Source organism: Stenella coeruleoalba, assembly GCF_951394435.1.
Source record: "Stenella coeruleoalba genome assembly, chromosome: 5".
Classification (NCBI taxonomy): Eukaryota; Metazoa; Chordata; class Mammalia; order Artiodactyla; family Delphinidae; genus Stenella; species Stenella coeruleoalba.
Window position 1 is genome coordinate 113,736,139 of NC_137150.1, and position 20,690 is coordinate 113,756,828.

A 20,690-nucleotide genomic window follows, 5' to 3' on the forward strand; every position below is an offset into this window, starting at 1 on the left:
AGTCCTAATGAATGAACACATGGGGAATTTCAGAGGGAAGTGAAAAATGTAAAAGAGAACAAATGGAATTTGTATTATATAAGCTGAATAATTCACTGGATACTTCCACTTCTGCCCATGAAAGAATAACAGGAATGAGACATGCCATCCCACCATAAACAAGGAAAACCTAGGCAAAATATGTGAAACAAAAGGACAGAACTATGAGAAAAAAGGAAATAAACAAGGGGAATCGTACGATATTCATATCTTTCTATCTGGAGACAATTTCTAAAATGTGATGCAACGAAGGGGAGTCCAAAAATGGCTGAATAGCATTCCTGAGTTAAAGAGACAGTAAAACTCAGGCAGACTCAGGGACTGAATTTAAGGAACAGAATATCAGATAAAGGTGGGTAATATAAAATATTTTTTCTTAGTTTTAATTGATTTGAAAGATAGTTGATTGTTTAGAGCAAAATCAATAATAATACTTTAGTTTGTGTGTTGGTTTTTATTACATGTGCAGGAGTAAAATGTAGAACAATAGCAAAAAGCTTGAAAGGGAGGAAAATGGAATTATATTTTCTAAGATCCATATAGCATAGGCTAATCCTAGAGTAATCATTACAAAAATAAGTATACTTAACGATTCAATAGTGAACATAAAATATTATACAGGAAGTCATTTTATTCATCCAAAAGAAATCAGTAAATTAGGAAAATAGGAACAAAGTCCGATTAAAAAAAAAATAGCAAAAGGGTAATTCTAAGCTCCAAAACATCAATGATCACATTAAAGATAATAAACACTCCAATTAAAAGGCAAAGATTGTCATATTGGATAAAAAATAAGGCCTCACAATATGCAATTTAAATAATACAAATGTGCATTAAATACAAAGACATAGGAGTTAAAATAAAAGGATGGAAAAAAAAATCACAAAACGCAAACACTTACACGGGTGTACTAACATCAGACAGAGTAAGTTCCAAGACAAAGAATCTTACGAGGAAATAACGTGAGGCATTTCATAATAAAAAAGCATAAGTTCATTTAGAAGCTATAACAATCTTAAAATATACTCAGTGAAAACAGAGTAGCAAAATACATGAAACAAAAACATAAAAAGGAGAAATATACAAATCTATAATTATAATAAATTGTCAGGCTCTTTTCTTATTAATTAAAAGAATGCATTAACAGAAAATAAGTCAGGACTTTAACAATACTACCAACTGATTTGACCTGACATTTATTGAACGTTCCATTTCAATATAGAAAAATAAAAATGAACATAGTTTTTAAATGCACAAGGCACGCTCGCTAAAACAAAATTCTGGGCCATAAACTAAGTCTCCATATTTAAAAAGCTAAATTCATGTAAAATACACTCTCTGACCTCAGTGGAATTAAATTAGAAATCAGCAACAAAAAGCTATATGGAAAATACCAAAACATTTGGAAATTTAATAGCACATTTCCAAATAACTTCTGCAAAACCCAAAAATTTTTAGGGAAAGTGAAAAGTGTTTTCAACTTTATGATAAATGGAAACATAACACATCAAATTTGTAAGATTCAGCTGAAGAAGTGCTTAGAGGGAAATTTATAATTTTAAATATTTGTATTAGAAAAGAAGAGAGGTCCAAATCATTGATATAAGTTTCTATCTTAAGAAGCAACATAAAAGTAAGCAGAAGAAATAAATATCAGAAATCGCTTAATTAGAAAACAAATAAAACTAACAAAGCCAAAATTTGTACACTGAAAGGATTAATAAAATTGATAAATCCTTATCGAGATTAAAGTTGGAGAGAGGGAAGAGAGAGAGAGGGTAGGGGGCAACGAAAAAGGAGAAGAGAGAGAGAGCATCAATCCACAGTACTTATGAATACAAGAGATGGCATTACTACTCATCCTGCAAACATTACAATTAAAGGGATTACAAATAAGGAGATACTGCAAATAAACATGTGATAATAAATTCAACAATTTAGATGGATTAGACAAATTCATTGGTGGGCAAACACCAAAAATCCATTTACCACAACCAACAGAGAAGAAAAAAATATCTGAATAAATGTAAATTCATAACAATAAAAATAATTCACAAAGAAAACTCTAGGCACAGATATCATCATTGAATTCTAGAAGGTTTAAGGAAGAAATAGGACCAGGCCTACCAAGACTCTTACAGAATGTAAAAGAGGAAGGAATACTTCCCAACCCATTAAAGCTAGCCTCCCTGATTCCAAAACCTGACGAACACATTAAAAGAACACTACCTATCAATATCCCTCATGAACATAGATGCAAAATTCTTTACTAAATGTTAGCAAATCAGATCCACTAGTATCTGTAAAAAGCATAATATATCCTGACCAAGTGGGATTTATCCCAAGAATGCCAGGTTTAATTACCTTTGAAACCATAGAATTTATCATATTAACACAAATAAGGAGAAAGAAAATAGATGATTATCTGAATACACTCAGAAAAAGTATTTTGCAACTATTAAAATAAGTGAGTGAAGTTAGTAAGGCCATAAGATAAAAGGGAAATACATAAAGATAAATTTATATATAACATAAAGTAGTTGAAAAAGGGAATTTTATAAATTCACTTGTAATAGTGTAAAAAACATTAAATAGGAAAAAGTTTAACAAAATATATGTTAAGGCCATATGCTGAAAACTACAAAATATTGTTGAGAAAAATAAAGACAAATAATGGAGAGTACATCAAATTCCCATAGAGAAAGACTGACTATGAAAATGTTTAATCTTTCCAATTTGATGTATAGATCCACTGTATTTTTAAACATAATTTTTCCAACATAATTTTGTAGAAAAAAATTTTCCAAATTTTTCTTCCAACATAATTTTGTAGAAACTGACATGCTGTTTTGAAAAGTATATGGAAAAGCAAAAGGTCTGGAACAGTCAAAAAAATTTTGGAGAAGAAAATGATGCAGTATTCACATTACCTGATTTCAGGACTTTCTATGAGCTATTAGTAATCAAGACACTGTGGTTTGGCATATGGATGGACATATAAACAAATGGAATCATACAGGGAATCCAGGAATGGATCCACACATATATAGTTAACTGGAGAAAGGAAAGTTTTTTCAGTGAAAGATACCTATGCATTTTGATTTTACATATGGAAATAAATAAGCCTCAACCCTCAAATCACATGCAATTACTTTAAGATGAATTATAAAAGCTATGCATAAAAGCTAAAACTATAAAGCTTCTGGAAGAAAATATCTTTGCTATCTAGATTAGGACATAGTTTCTTAGAAAGTACTAAACATGAAAGAAAAATTTGATAAATTATAGATTATGTAAATTGAAAACCTTTGCTCATCAAAAGACTATCAAGAAAAGGACTAAAAAGCCATAAATTGGGAGAAAATATTTGTGATACAACCTATGACAGATAATTTATATTGAAAATATACAAATAACTCCTCTTAGTAACAAGAGACAAATGACACCATTTTAGAAAAGGCAAAGGCTTGGAAATTTTACAAAAGAAAATATGTGAATGGCCAATAAGCACATGTGAAGTTGCTCAACATCATTAGTCATCAAAGAAAATTGAAGTTGAAATGACAATGAGGGACTCTTACACTCACTGAAATGGCTAAAATGACAGATGGCAACATTAAATGTCAGTGAGGATGCAGAAAAACTGGAAGTCATATTCTGTCCCAGTGAGAGTATAAAATTATACAATTTGAAAAAAATATTTAGAGTTCCTTATAAAGTCAAACTACATCAGTGCTGTTACCCAGAAATTCCACTTCTAGGTAATTCTCCAAAAGAAATAAAAACATATGTCCTCAAAAAATCTTCTTACACATTCTCTCAAGAGAAAAGCAGAGAAACAAAATACGATACATTCACATGATTGAATACTGCTCAGAAATAAAACATATGAATTGCATAATATATGTATGGGAGAATCTCAAAAACATTATGTTTAGTGAAAGAAGCCAGACACAGAATATTATATTCTGTATGATTCCATTTATATATATTTCAAGAAAAGTCAAACATAATCCATGGTGATAGGAAGCAATTTTCTGTAATGATGATAGTAGATTGAATAGGGATTTTGTCTTTGGGATAGTTTATTTGGATTACTAGTTTCTTTTGGCCTGTTTCTGGTTAATTTTTGACATTTTTCTGGCTAAGAGGAGGTATACAGATTTGAAACATAATGCGCCTTCTTCAGTAACTGCCTCATTTCCTATTGTATTTCAAAGGCATCAAAATTACAAATGAAACTATAGATTAAAAATAATTTTCAAACCAACTTTCAGCATGTAAACTCTTAATGATTATGATTTTAAGAAGTTTGTGGAAATCCTAAGAGCATAAGCAATTGCTAAACATTTTGTTAGAAGCTCTAGTCAGTTTATTTTCCTATATGATGTGTGCATTTATTACTCATTATTTACTGTATTTCCACTGTTGGGATGTAGATTCAAAAAAATAATCTACCTTGTTACCAGTTGACTGATTCTAAAACACATATCATATGGATTGGTACTCACCAATTATTATTGGCTGTGGCTCACTTTTTACTCCAACTCCTGCACTGGTACTAGCTGCAACCTCTACCCGGTATTGAATCCCTGGGAATAATCCACCGATTATTACAGATCGAATGGCTGCATCCACAGTTTTGTTGATGTGGAATCGTGTTTCATTCCCCAGACACCAGATCTATAGAAATGTAAAGGTAATATCAAATTATTTTTTTCTGGTAATTAGTTCATTATAATTGATTCAATCTTTTAGTAGAGACCAATCTATTTTCTAGTCTTATAGAAGTATTTGTAAATGACATTTTCTCAAGCCTAATTTCTGCTGTTTATATATATACGTATGTATGTATATATATATAGGTGTGTGTGTCTGTGTATGTGTGTGCGTGTATTAAAGAACAACAAAAGAAGCTAAAACTATGCAGCATTCCTTTATATTTTACAATCAACACTGAATGCTCATAGTACAATGATTCCCTCAGCACCTCTGCAAGGTCTGGAAAGTGGTCCTTGATTACAAATGGCGTTTAGGTATGGATTAAAACACACAAATTCCTCTGCTTAATTTATTTATCAAGATTTATTATGCAAAGAATTATTAAAAATATGGTGATTATGAGTTGTAGTATCCAAAGTATATAGGTGCACATCGAAGTAATTTATATTTCATTTAAGAAAATATTAACTTACACAGAAGTGGTTAACAAGATTAATTGACTAAAGTTATAGGTATTGACTGAGATAAAATTAAAGCCAATATTTACACTGACAGTAACAAATCTTAATATTGATCAAAACATATCTATACATACATACACATGCATGAGAACAGAGTGGTGGGAAGTCTTTAAACACTGATGTGAGGGATGCTAGGCTTGTACTTCCAATAAGAATCAAATTTTAAGTCATACATTCTTTTGGGATATGGAAATCTGTTACTGTAAAATGTGTTATAAAAAATTCTACTGTGTGTACTTATTTGTATTTCTATTATACAGTATTTATAATCTACATGGGGACACGTACATTGCTTGTTTCTGAAAGAGGTAAGTTCCTGAAACTTTTTCTTTAAAAGAGTGCCTTTGAATTGCAAATGTCTTTTATTTAGTCTATGAAACCTAAGTTACTAGTGAAGGGTTATTTAGCCCTTACCAAAATATACACATTTTTACCAAAATAGGACAATCTCATATGAGTGAGAAAATTTACAACTTATGAAAAATTATCATGTTGTGGAAAAAAATCAATATTTAAATAAATAGAAGTTGAAGATATTTAGTCCTAGATGATATAAAAGTAAAATCCTAAACTCATTAAAAAACACACACACTCCAGGGTAGATAATGTTTTGCTTTTAAAACCATGTGTCCTAACACTTATAAAATTTCTGATTTTATATAATTATGCTACTGTAAAAGCACTTACTCTTATTTTCTTATTCACATTTCTTTATAATGTGATGGGAATAATTTTAAAATAAATTCTTATGCAAATTTAGTCCATTTGCTTCAGTAACTTAACCATTAACTTAGGAAAATTCTACTTTAACTTTCACATTTTTTCCTAGAAGTAACAATGTTTTGAGTAAAATTATTCAGCTTAATTTCACATACCAACTATGAATTTCCTGGGTGAGGTGGGGTGTCTAGTTTTCTTTTCTAATAGATCTACTTAGTATGTTATTATCAGATTTCTATAAAAATTTATTAATAGCAAAAAAGCATAGTTTTTAAATTTTTACAAGATTTAATGAGGTGTTTTACTCTCCCATGTGGTCTAATCACATCACAATTAATTAGAACCTTATTTCTCAAAGTTAGACAACTTGTGATTCTTAAGTGATGTTGCTCAAATGATGGTGAAGAAACAACGAATATATACTGTTTCCAAATAGCAACAAACTCATCAATTGAAAAATAAGAGTTTTTCACAATTTGTTTTTTCAATGGCTCCCTTTTTTCAAATGAAATATTTTACAGAACCTTTTACCAATAACTTGGTAAAAGCAGAATTTACAGTGGGAGGCGGTACTGCCCACCCTCTTATCTCCATCTCAACTCTTTAAACTCCTGAAGCATCTTTTTTATGAGAATACAGTTTAAAAACAGCTGTTCTAAGTCCCATTACACAGAAATCTAATAACAAAGATAAAGGCACTCCCTAGGATAGGGCTTCACTATCTACCCTCTACCCTGTCTCTCTAAATCCCTGAGGTTCTGCAATCACATTATTAAAACAAACAAAAAAAACAACAACAACAACGCTGCATTCTTATGGTTTGCGTGTCCAACTGAGTTTGTGTTATCTGTGACCTTGGAATTAGGTTCTATGCATCCTATGCATTTGCTTCTTTACCTGTCACACAAAGATATAAAATATTACTTTACACTCAAACTCAATAAGAGGGCCACTCGAAATGTTCCCCCTCCATGTGACCCTGAGACTTCTCTGGGCACTTTTACCTGTGAACTTTCCTTCTTCATCCGGGCCTTACCTTGTATTCTTGGATAATTCCATTCTGATGGTCAGGGGGAGGAGGATCCCAGGAAACACTAATACTTGTGCTATTGTGGCTTCCAACAGTCAGCACAGTGACAGACTGTGGTGGGGCACTTGGGGCTGCAGAGGAAGTGATTAGAATGAACACAAACTGTAAGTCTTGGTGTACATTAAGACTGCTTACAGAATATGAATATAAAGACAAAATGCAAGAAGGTCTGGTTTCCAGTAGTTCTGAATTAACAGTGACAGTTTAAAAAAAAATCCTTTAAATATAATGGATAGATTAAAGTAAATACAACAGCTATGGTAATATGTCCTCAACAATAAATTTAACAGCTAACATTCAAATGAATGTTTCCTATGTGCCCAGAACTGAGGTAAGAGTAAGATTTAATTCTCATAATAACCTCAGGAAATAAAAACAACTCTTATCTCAGTTTTACAGATAAGGAAACTGAAGACTTAGCTAAGTCAAATAATGAGGGAGAATTTGAACCCAGGTATGCCTGATTGATTCTAGAACTTCGGTTCTTTTGACTCTAATAGGCTCGCTTTTTAAAAAACAAACAAACAAAAAACAAAAAACAACAACAACAAAAAAACACTGCTATCAAAAATGTTCTGAGAGGATGCATTCCAAAATTTTATGTTATTATCTCTGAGTGGTAGCATTACTGACAATCTTTTTGTTTTGTTCTGATTTGCGTTTAATACATAAAAACAGAAACACAGCTATAAATTTCACCAATGCAGAAAAAAGACACTTCTGTTTTCGTATTGAGAAAAATAATTGACTGTTATAAATTGACCCATAATTTAAGATTTAAAACTTATTTTATATTGATGAACAAGGAACTCTGATGATATAAATGAAAACAGTTCATGTTGGATCAAATGTGAAATGGACAGATTTTAATTTCCTACAGTTCTCTTCCTTTATGGAAAAAACAAATCAAAGTACTAACAGTTAAAGCAAAATTCAGATAATCTTGTGGTACAAAAGAATTTTTACATATAAGATCAATGCTTTCACAACTACACAACTTAGTTCTTTGAAAACGTGTACACTTGAAACATAAAACATATTTTAAAAGACTATCAATGGGGGCTTCCCTGGTGGCGCAGTGGTTAAGAGTCCACCTGCCAAGGCAGGGCAGCCGGGTTCGAGCCCTGGTCCAGGAGGATCCCACATGCCACGGAGCAACTAAGTCCGTGCGCCACAACTGCTGAGCCTGCGCTCTGGAGCCCTCAAGCCACAATTACTGAGGCCAAGTGCCACAACTGCTGAAGCCCACGTGCCTGGAGCCCGTGCTCCAAAACAAAGAGAAGCCACTGCAATGAGAAGCCCGCACGCTGCAACGAAGAGTAGACCCTGTTCGCCACAACCAGAGAAAAGCTTGCGTGCAGCAACAAAGACCCAACGCAGCCCCCCCTCCAAAAAAAAAAGCCGATCAATAAAGTTTCCCACGTTTGATAAATCTGTCACAGCATATTTCACTAAGGTGTAGTCATCTTTGCATTGAGTGTAAGACACACACAGACACGTTACCACCATACTGCTCTTTATCACTCCTCTGTGTGATAAGGTTGCTCCAAAATGTGGCACAATGACATCAATCCAACCATTTGCCTACCAGTTTTGTAGTTATTAAGTAGACTTCATTGAAAAGTAACATTTTGGAGAGCTGGCTTCTCATCTGCCTTACCGCTGGCTTGGCGAGAACACCGTGCCTATTTCCTGACCTGTCAATTATTACACAGATGTGAAAGAACCCACTCATTGCTCCCAGACAAGCCCAGCTGAGTTCCAGTTTGTTCCCTTCAGAAGGCCACAGAAAGCGGAGATGAACGTATACCGAATGGTGACAAATGTCTAGTCTAGAGGAAAAGTCTAACTGCAGTGAAATTGATTTTTGGAAATATGCTTCAAATGTAGCATTCTGTATTAAATGGACCCACCCCACTCATTAGTTCTACACATTATCCACATAAAGTAAAATTTAATGGGGGATGAAGATCCTATTATTAATTTATTTTCTTTACAAATCTTAAAGGTAGACTAATGATGCCTTTAAAAATATGCACTTCAGCTCATATCAGTATAGCACACTGTAAACCAATATGAAGATAAAATTTCTCTGTGTTGCTTACTATAAGATATGTATAATTTAAAAGTTCTTTGGTCAAACATGTACATCTATGTTACCATGAACAACCTACACACATTTTCTTAAGGTTGCTCTTATATTGATTTATATAAAATATGGTTTTGTACATAAAATTAGTACAAAAGCAGAAAAGGGAGGAATTTATTATAGTTGGTATCTGATTTTTTGTTCTTTTTTTTTTTTTGCTGTACGCGGGCCTCTCACTGTTGTGGCCTCTCCCATTGTGGAGCACAGGCTCCAGACGCGCAGGCTCAGTGGCCATGGCTCATGGGTCCAGCTGCTCCGTGGCATGTGGGATCTTCCCGGACTGGGGCACGAACCCGCGTCCCCTGCATCGGCAGGCGGACTCTCAACCACTGCGCCACCAGGGAAGCCCGGATTTTTTGTACGTTGATGATAGCATTCATTATAAACCTCTAGTTTAGGGAAGGAGACGCTAGAAAATGGTCTGGTTGAGACCAACATTAATTTCATGTCCATCACAGACTGACTTTAAAAGTATCTACAGGTAAGAAAAGTTACAAAGGGAAGAGGGAGAGGGAACATCACTAAGAAGAATGCTGCTGCAAACATGCAAGGGGCCTTCCGGATTAGAAATTATGAATCAGACTGGCAGAGCCCGTAGGGAAGCAGGCTTATGAAAGGAAATGTCATGCTTTACTCTACCCAAACAAAGAGAGACAAAGAACAGCCTGTGTACTTGGGTTTCCATTAGCCTGTCCTTTAATGAAGCCAAATGTCTTAAATCCATGTGTAAAAAAAAAAAAATAGGAAAACATTATAATCAAATTCCAGTGCACTGAAAAACAAGATTTGAAGCGAATGTTTCCTTAAGGAAAATTCAAACTACTTGAATGTCATCTTTTTGAGTTGTTAGATTCTATGAAATTCTCAGAATAAAAGGAGAAAATGATACTTCCTGGATTGACTTTTAGAATGTCTTTTGCTACCCTTCTAAGGAAGATGATAAACTAGAACTTCAACAGAAATTGATTTCATTATGGTTTAAGTTTGGTTTATGTTAGAAATCTGAATACTGACCTTCTTCAGTAGTACGAACTGTTTTAGACTCACTATCCATTCCTTGGAACTCATTAAAATATGGTCGAACTTTAATTTCATAAGTCACCCCCTTTTTCAGATTGACTAAGACAGCACTTCGCTCAGTCGGGACTTTAGCATCTAAATTCTGCCATGTTGATGTAGCCTGCAGGCCTGAAGTCTGACGGTACATCACTCGGTAGCCTTGAATAAACTGGGGTTGGCGATCAACCTGAAAAACAAAGCAAAAGACTTTTGAAACCAAATGGAAGTGTCTGAGTGATGCCATGGCTTTCTAATTCATCTCCCTGCTTCTAATATCCTTTTCCAGTTCTGAGTTCACGTTGCTCCTGAGTTGTTATTTCCAAAATGAAGAGTGGAACAACATTCTCTCCTGTTAAAAATACTTCATAGCAGCTAAGATACTCAATTAATTCAAATTCTTTGGATTAGCACAAAAGCCTGTCAAGGCCTAGACATGCCAATGTTTCTAGCTTTGTTGCTCGTCTGTTTGTTCTTTTTTTATAGTCAACAATTCTCATTTTTGTGGTTTTATATGTAGTGTGCTATTTGTCCAGAATCTCCATTCTCATCCCTTGTTCATTCACTAATGTCTTCACTCACTCAAACATTTTCTGAGTTCCTACTAAGAGGTGCCAGTTATTCTGTTAACTCTGAGGGTAAAACTGGAGAATGAAAGTAGAGTCAGTCCCAGGCCTCATGGTGCATAGAATTCAGGTAGAAGGTGGGCATTATTTAATGATCACTCAAACAATGGGCAGGTTACATTCATAACAAATAAGCATACGCAGATATTATGAGTGAGTTGTACTAGGAGCTAAGAAAGCCTAGAGTGGAGAGGAAGCTGAGTGGTCAGGAAGGGGAGACAGTTTCCTGGAAGAAGAACAAGTGCTGAGGTCTGCATGGAAAGTAAGACTTATTTAGGGGAAGAAGAGTAGGAACAGAATGTGTAAAATTCCTGTAGCTGAAGGAAGCATATGAAAGAGACTCGAGAGTTGTGGCGCCAGAGCGTCTGTTTTAAATGCATATGAAAAGCTTATACCCATTAACAAATATTAAATGAAAGACATTTATTAAGTTATCAACTTCTGGCTCCTCCAATATCCCACTATTGGCACAACCTGACAACTTTCTTGATCCTTTCATTCATTTGAGGTACAGAGGATAAGCAGCTGTTTTTAATAAAAATCTGAGATTTGGAACCTGAAAACCAATATCAAAATATCAAAAAATATCAAAAAACAAGTTCTTGTTTTACATTTATTGAACCGTCTTTATTGGAGTTACCATTGTTTCATTTCAGGGATAAAGGAACTTTTAGCTTTTTAAACTTTTTTAATGTCTTGCCATTTTTTAGAAATGCTTGACAAATATAACTATCACAGCACCTTCTTCAATTAATATTCCATATGCTATAGTTTAGTAGCCATATTTTAAGAAGCCTTTAACTTGACATATTTCACTGTCAAATAAAGTGTAAAATTCAATGGAGAAGAGATGGAATAACCTCATTTTAGGAAGGTTGAGGAGAGAGAGGAAATAAAGAAGGTGATGATGGAAACGGTTACTTCAGCTTTTTAAAAATGTCTTGATCCAACTGTTAACACATAATAAACAAAAGGTATTCTTTCATGTATTAACTTCTGGCATTTCTTCATTAGTTGCAGCATTTTAAAATACTTTTTAAAGTGAAGACAGAAAATTAAAAAATACAGAACCTCAATCAAAATACAGTGAAACAAAGGGACATTTTTTTTGGTATTTACAATGTCCAAGCTAGAAAAATCCATAAAGTTGGTAAGCATGAGCATGTGTGTTTCTAAGTATAGCTAATTCCAGTTTCACAGATGAGTCTCAACAAGTAAGAATTCCTTCACCCACCTGACAGTTTTCTAACCCTCAAAGATTTGTGGAATTAGTGCTACACTTGTATGAGGTTATGTCAAGGAAAAGTAAGCTCGGTTCTGATACCAAAGCTCATGATCTTTGAATCCTAATGCATGCTACCAGTTTGTGTTCATACCAAAATACATATTTTTTGAAAAGCAGAAGTTGTTCTGACATTATAAAACAAGGCAAGTAAAAAGCAAAAAGGTAAATTTATGAGAGCCAGGAGAGATGCCTTTCATCAAAACTGTCAATGTTCAAAAAAATCCCTGCAGCATATGTTAAAACAACATTAAGCTTGCAGTTTATAAACTTCTCTGCATTCACTTTAAGTGAATTTATATACTGAAAGAAAGACATAACTCACAATAATAGCTTGTTAATACTGAAAGAAGCAAGCTGTGTTTTTAAGAAGGACATTAAGCAGCTGTTTCCAGATGAAGGGAGTCTGTAAATCAGGGTAAATTGGTTTTATCCATGTTTGGTTTTCATTAATTAAGTGTTTTAGGACTTTATGAAGCTAATGTTTACTACACAACATTGCTTTGCTCACTTCAGTGTACACTGCCTTCAACCAGTGTATTCTAATGGCCTACTTAATAGCTAAATAGTTTAACTTGATTTTGCGCGGTTGCTATACATTCTTTTCAGAAGGAAATTTGTTGTTGCAGGTGAAAGCAAAAATGAAAATGCTGCATATTACCTATTAAAAAATAGGTGGGATTTTTAGTGGATACGTGCTCTACAGCACTGACTTTTGGAGCACCTTTTGACAAGTGGTCACTTTTGAGTTAAACCTTATGCTTGTCACTAGTTTTATTAACATTCTAGTTATAAGATGGAGGATTTTCTTTTAGAGTTGATTATAATCAGAGTCCAGCCACAAATCCATGCATGGGCTTATAGAATTTAAAAAATTGGTATTTTCTGGTATCTGAATACAAATGAATTGTCTTAAGGAACATGTGAAGTGAAGAGAGTTTCAGTCTTCAGGTCACAAGGTCTCTATTAAGTGACAGCTTAGCCTTTTAAACTTTCTGAGCCTCAGTTTACTTAGTTTGCTCAAATAATACGCATATTACAAGGGCACAGAAACAATTAAATGACTAATACAGTTTAAAGCACTCTGCAAGTTTTAGAGCTGTACAATGATAAAGCATTGTTACGTACGGGATATACTAAAAATGGGGGCCCATATGTGGCCCTCAAATCAGCACTTTCATTAAAAGGTTTAAAGCGAGATGCTCAATATCTATCATTTCAATTTTAAAAATTCCATCTATACTGAAAATTCAAATTGAATTTCCTTTGGTGGGCTTAGCCTTCTAAGTAACTGATCTGGGTTTAATTGAGTTCTGAAATTCAAGTTCGCCAAAACACTCTTTCAACTCCAGTAGCTGTGATGTTTAAGGGGCAAGGAGCCTATAATCCTTTTTGTCCTTGAATAAAAACAAAACACTCACACACGAAAAAACTAGAATAATGATTTTAAAATAAGGGATTTATTGCTACTTTCTTTGTAAAACAGCCATTTTCATCATTTTTACCTACCCTTATTATAACAGCAGTCACTTTTAGAAAGTAGCTTTTGTTAAGTATTGTTGCTTCAAGATTAGACTTGTGGGGCAGGCAGATGGTCTTTCCAGTTCAAACATCCTATGTGTTTGGTAATAGAATCCTGCCAACTATTGATAAACCATATCAGCTGACCCCTAATCGAAATACATGGGCTGGTGAATATATTTCTTCCCTCAAACATCAACATGTCTATAACTCAAATACTAACAGTGTTATAACTCAAAGAACATACACATTTAGCAAGTTGAAAATATGACATGAAAATGAAATATTTGGTTACAATTTCTTTGGCAACTGATCTGACTTCCAGCCTAAATTTATTTCACTAAAATTTACCTCTGAAATATATACTTATCTCATGTGTAACTACAAATTCGTGGGGAATTTGTGATATAATTGAATGGTTTCTTTTTTAAAGTAAAAAGTTAAAATGTATGAAAACAACTGATTTGATCATTCAACAGACAGTTACTGAAAAAGTATTTCATAATGAATGCTTTGTTCTGAAAAAACAGAAATGAAAACACGAACTTTGGACTCTCAGAACACAAGTTCATGAGGGATAGAGATATGCAAACTAGAAATGACAAGTTTCTTGGGATATAGAGATGAATATGACAAGGTCCCTCTCCTGGAAGAACTCCCAGACTACTGATCTGAAATTCTTATCTAATTTGATTTATTCTTTTAAATTCAGTGACTTTTACAGTGATTAACTTCATAAACATAATGACTTTGATTCTTACCCAAATAATTTCCACATTTAGAAGCAGCTTAAAAAAGAAACCCCTTCAAAACTCACAACAAAGCAGAAAAGACTTTTTCAATTGAGAATGAGGAAAAATCTGTTGTTAAAAATATAACCCTTTCCTTGGCTTTATTTGTTTGGTATCTAGCCAAAGCTACAGAAAGATGGAAGAGCCATGTCAGATGATATCCTTTCTGTGCCATTGGAAAAATGATGAGGTCATTATACTCCCTTCACGGGAGCAGAAGAATAGAAACCATTATATGCAGAAAACAGAATAAGTCTATGTGAAATTAAATCAAAAATAAAATTGGAAACAATGTAATCTTAAATAATCATAATTACTCTTAAAATTTAGTTTTATTTTTTGTTAAAGCATTACCCAGTTTGGTACTCACTAAACGTTTGACTAGTGTGGTTTAAGAAGTAAAGTGCCCCATCCAGGATCATATGTTGAAATTCCACAGTTAAAAGGTATTTCTTTCAACTAAATATTTGTCTATAGTTTATCTTTAAAGTGAAAAACACAAAAAGTAGGTTTAAAGTAAGGAAATTCTAATCCTATCTTTACCTGTAAATAGTTGTAGGATACTGGGAACACTGTTCAACCTGTCTGCATTGGTTTCCTTTTACAAGTCTATAGAACTGGAGAAAACAGCCTTAAATGTTAATTTAGTTTCCTCTGTTCAAATAAATAATGCCTCTATATTTCCCCGTATAGATGTAGATAAGTGATAATGTTGTTTCTGATGCCTGAGGATAGAGTTAATCACTTCCTCTTTGATTGAAACCTGTGTTTATAAAATGTGTACATACAGTTATGGCCCTTATCCCTGTGTACCGTCATTAAGAATTCCCATGTTTTTCTCAAGCAGATTTGTGTCTCTTTATACAGTGTTTCCCCACATCTAGTACAAAACTGGTCCTCAAAAAATGCTTGTTGAACTATGTTTGCTCAATGGTTTTATTAATAAGAGGACGCTGGAATAATTCTCTTCATTGCGTTTCATATTTCAAACATAATTAGTTAAGAGCTGACGAAAAATAACTGGTTTTCCTTTTTCAACTACTTTTGTTAAGGGAATTGATGGAAATGGGTGAAATAGTTCCCTAAAGAAACTTGGATTCTAAGGGGGAAAAATCCATTTTTTTTTTTTAACTTACAGTCATTCTTCTACTACCACAAAAACAATAACAAAACTAATAGTCATAATTATAAATACTTTCTAATTAATATAATTCTTTCTAATTAATTATGATGGATATAATTCTAATATTATAATTAAAGTGAAAATTTTCTAGATATCCATGACTCAAATGACCATTACTTACACAACATACAAGATCTAGCACAAATACGGGGGGTTTTAAAAAACTGCCCTTTTACCATCCCCATGGATTTTTAGCGGCAAGAGATCTCAGGCATAAATGAGAAGTTGGCAAAAACTGTATTAGGCACAGGGAAGAACATTATCTGGCTCTTCACAAAACAGACACACATAGACACAAATACATATACAAGGGTTAATATCCTCTAATATGAGTAATATGGCTATTTTTATGCTATTTCTTGTTTTCATTTCAGTGACTATCATGCGATGAAAACATTTGTATTTTGAAATAACAGTGGGCAGGTTGACATTTAATAATGCATGGAATTTGGAATTGGACTTTCTTAGCATATATTAAAATATCAATCTACTTCTTAAAACCCATTAATTTTTTTTTACTACATATGTCAAATTATTAAAATTAAATACTCTTCTTGGTACTGCTGGATGACATTCAGCTAAAAGAATGTGAAGATGATTGATTTATATTTAGAAGAGAACTTCAAATAAAATTTTTTATGCTTCAAATGACATCATTAAGAAAGTAAAAAAAATCCCACAGATTGGGAGAAAATATTTACAAATCATATATCTGATAAAGGATTTGTATCCAATATGTAAAGAACATTATAGAACTATAATAAGAAGACAAACAACTCAAGTTAAAAATGGGCAAAGAATTTGAACAGACATTTCTCTAAAGGAGATATACAAATGCTCAATAAGCACATAAAAGATTCAAAACACTAGTCATTAAAAAAATGTAAATTAAAATCACAGTGATATACCACCCATACCTACTAGAACAGCTATAATCAAAAGGACAGGATAAGATGCAAGAGAAACTGGCAAGGATGTGGAAGAAACTAGAACCTTCAAATATTGCTTGTGGGAGCATAAAATTGTGTAACCACTTTGGAAAACATTTTGGCAGTTCATCCAAACGTTAAGCAGAGAGTTTAATTCAACAATTCCTAAGTATACGCAAGAAAAATGAAAATATACGTCGATGTGTACACAAGTGTTCACGGCACCATCATTCATAATGGTCAAAAGTGGAAACAACTCAAAGATGAATCAGCTGATAAATGGATAAACAGATGTATGTGATACATCTATACAATGGAATTCTACTCTATAATAAAAAGGAACAAAGTACTAATAATACATGCTACAACATGGATGAATCTCAATGACATCATGCTGAGTGAAAGAAGCCCGATACAAAAGATCGTATATTGTATAACTTCATTCACATGGAAGAAATAGGCAAATTTATATAGACAGAGAACAGATTAGTGGTTGCAAAGGGCTAAAGTCAGGGGAACGGAGGAGTGACTGCTAATGGGCGGAGGGTTTCACTTTGGGATGATGAAATGTACTAAAATCAGATTCTGCTGATGACTGCACAACTCTGCAAAGATACCAAACAATACTGAGTTGTACACTTTAACTCTGGTATGTTAATTATATCTCAGTAAGGCCATTTAAAAATTCAGGAGACAGATCGTATTGTTTATATTGCGATCTGTTTTTACTCTAGTCACACTTTTATCTATTGAGTTTTGTTTCTTCTTTGCCTTTGATTACACCTTGACTTTAAATGGTGAGTGTTTTTGCTCCTTTTTTTTTTTGGTTTGTTTGTTTGCTTTTTTCTGTTTTGGTTTGTTTTCTTAAAGGAGTAAAAGAGACTACCATTAGGATAGTCTTTAAAAACTTACCGTCCATGTGACTTGAACAGTGGTGGGAGTCAATACAACCGGAGTATGAAGATGGACAAGGACGTCGCCGAGTTCTTTCTGGACTTGTCTGTGGTCCACTCCCTGTGCTGGCGGGCTGATATCTACAGGGATAACCATTCCCAATTTTTTAAAATTAATAGTGGATTCTAATATACATTATATAAGCCAATATTATGCCATTAGAAATAATTCCAGGGGAAAAATTAAGAACTCTTTGGGACAATGTTAAAGCATATTTATATACGTACCAACATTTTAGAACATAATTTGAGAACTGATACCTTCACTAAAATAATCTTAATAAAAGTGTATGCAACCCCTTATCCCCACTCAGTACACTGCTGTGAAAGAGCTATTATTTTCTTATTAAAGGATGAAGTACGTGCTGAAAGACTTCTTTAGAAACATCAGTTTTACACAGATGTTGCCATGTTGAAGGACTTTTCCAAGTAGTTAATGGGGCCAGGTCTGAAAACTGCTGTTGAGGAATTTGTTCAATCCCGTTCCCCAGTTAGTAGGTTGTGTGTTCCTATTCCTTGAGCTATTTCAGTCTGTGAGTGTGGAAGAGAAAGTAATTAGGGGAACTGCGAGTGAATTATGTTACTAAATGTAAACAAAATGAGGGAAAGAAGGGGAAGAACCCTCCCAAATTCACAAAAATAATTTTGACCAATTTAAAATGCTGATAAAATGTTCTATGTAATAAATTCTGAACAGTACTCCAATATCTGACAAAAAATCATGCTGCTATTTTTTCGAAGTGATGGGGGGGCTAGGAGGGAGAAAGAATTACAATGTTTAAAATGATATACTCTCAGTCATAAACTGTTCTGACCCCTTAGTCACCATTTGCCTAAATACTACTCTACTTCCCATACAATGGTTTACATCCTATGTGTCCATTAAGAAAAAAGATAAATTATAGATGTCCAAATCCATCAAATTGATATCAAACACTGAATTTCACACATACTCAAATCAGCTTCTTTAACTGGTGCACTGCAATGTTATGTTGCATTTTTTTCTTCCATCACCTTATTTAAGGAACAAAGTCCAATTTAAAAGGATTTATTTTCTTAATCTTGTTTTTTCTCAGGCCACAATGCGACACTCTTGCAAAAATATTTTTAAGTGCATATCTCAGCCATAACTTAAACTGGCTGCACTAACTTAAGATGGAACATAAATAATTGGGGACTACATTTTGGTAATTTTTTTCCAGTTCCACTTTTTTTCATCCTTAACATAGACAACACAGTGAGTTTTACTTGATTTAGAAATCATATATATATATGTGTGTGTGTGTGTGTGTGTGTGTATTATTAATATCATGTGAATACTATTAATCTTTGCTGATATATCTATGATCTACTGTGCTTTGATGGTACAAGTACTTGCTGCCTTGCTGAAATAAGAAATTGCTAAATTCTACAGTATTTAATATCTTTGAAAAATAAGAGCTCACACAGCCAAGTGTTCTTTGCAAAGAGGTGCTTTGCAGAATGCAAAGCTGCTGAAAGTGTGGTGTCAAAAATGATCCTGGGCTTCCCTGGTGGCGCAGTGGTTGAGAGTCCGCCTGCCGATGCAGGGGACACGGGTTCGTGCCCCGGTCTGGGAAGATCCCACAAGCCGCGGAGCGGCTGGGCCCGTGAGCCATGGCCACTGAGCCTGTGCGTCCGGAGCCTGTGCTCCGCAACGGGAGAGAGGTCACAACAGTGAGAGGCCCACGTATCGCAAAAAAGAAAAAAAAAAAAAAAAAGATCTGGGTACTACAACTTCTTGACTTAAAACCATACACCTCTTCATTTTCAAGTTCAATAATTTAATGTACTCATTAAATTCAGACACACTAAAAGCAACCGGATCCTGGCAAGGTAAAATAGAAACAGTTTCAGGTCGTCAAATTCCTTCTTGTACTTTTTCCTTCTCTTGAGACAGGTTCTTTACCTACAGTCCCTTTATCATTATGGGAAATTAATCACATTACTGCTTAGAGAACAACAGCAAAGTGGCATCCCCTCCTCCCTTGACTGTCATCATGTCAGCAACGTTGCAAAATCACGTGGTGACTTTATTTGACTTGATTCCTTTAAGGTGCCCTTCTCTGTTATAATAGCATGCTAGTTACTATCACCGAACTACATTGTAATTATAATAATATTTTATGGCTGTATGGTGCTTTTCATAGCATAAAAATACTACTTTGAATTATAAATATCTTGTTCAAAGCCTTTTACAAATAAGACATAATTAACCCTTTCTCAAGAACCCTGTGGGAAGTAAGCCGTAACAAAGAATAAAGCCACCGTTTCTATTTTATTAATTCCCTTCACCTACTAGTAAGAAGGAAAATTGTAATTCAACATCCCATATTAACCCCTAGACTGCAGCAACTTCTCAGTTTGAAGGCAGGCTATGAAAGATGAGATGAGAAATCTTCCATTTTGATCTTATAATATTCTGGGTGGGTGTTTTTGTTTTGTTTCGTTTTTTATTAGTCAAAAGCATTGCATACCTCGGGAAGAAAGCTTGGTTTACTGCTTCCTGAAACAAATTGTTCCTTTAAACATGTGGTTTAATAAAATACACTGTAATGATGCTTGTCAAACTTAAGCATTAACATTCCTGGAGGGCACTTTAACAGGCTGCCAGGCGCCATCCCCAGAGCTTCTGAGTCAGGGTCTGAGAATCTGCATTTCTAATGTGGCCCCAGGTGATGCAGATGCTGCTTCTGTGGGAACCACACCTTGAGACCCACTGCACTATCAAAACACAATTCCTGAACTAGAGGAAGTAATTTTGATATCCCTAACAGGGCATTTTATCCATTAAAGATCACTTTTTGCTATTGTACAATTAATTTCAAAGAAGGAGGAACATTTTTCCTTCTTTTGAAATATAGCAAAGCCCTACAGTTAAGCCCCAATTTAACTTACTATGTAATTGTACCAAATTATTTTGTTTCTTTTTTACCAAATAGACCCTGACAACTCCAGAAAGAGGACACACTCACCAAGGTGAACAACAAGTTTTCTTTTTCACTGGATCAGGTCTAGCGAAACATTATAATAAGCAATGCAGACACATTTATCTTTGGTCCTGCAACCCCTTTGCCCTTAAAGATCTGT

General features: G+C 34.0%; 1 protein-coding gene across 5 annotated transcripts in view; it reads right to left on the minus strand.

Annotated features, from left to right (window-relative positions):
• The window catches only part of ROBO2 (roundabout guidance receptor 2), a 579,902-nt gene that overhangs the window by 64,156 nt on the left and 495,056 nt on the right, over window positions 1-20,690 (minus strand). For all 5 annotated transcript variants that reach the window (XM_079922998.1, XM_079922997.1, XM_079922996.1 and 2 more), the window contains exons 13-16: window positions 17,542-17,663; window positions 10,256-10,487; window positions 7,039-7,163; window positions 4,551-4,722 (exon numbers count right to left, since the gene is read on the minus strand). In XM_079922998.1, coding sequence (XP_079779124.1) covers window positions 4,551-4,722; window positions 7,039-7,163; window positions 10,256-10,487; window positions 17,542-17,663 — 651 coding nt within the window. The remainder of the gene's footprint in view (window positions 1-4,550; window positions 4,723-7,038; window positions 7,164-10,255; window positions 10,488-17,541; window positions 17,664-20,690) is intronic.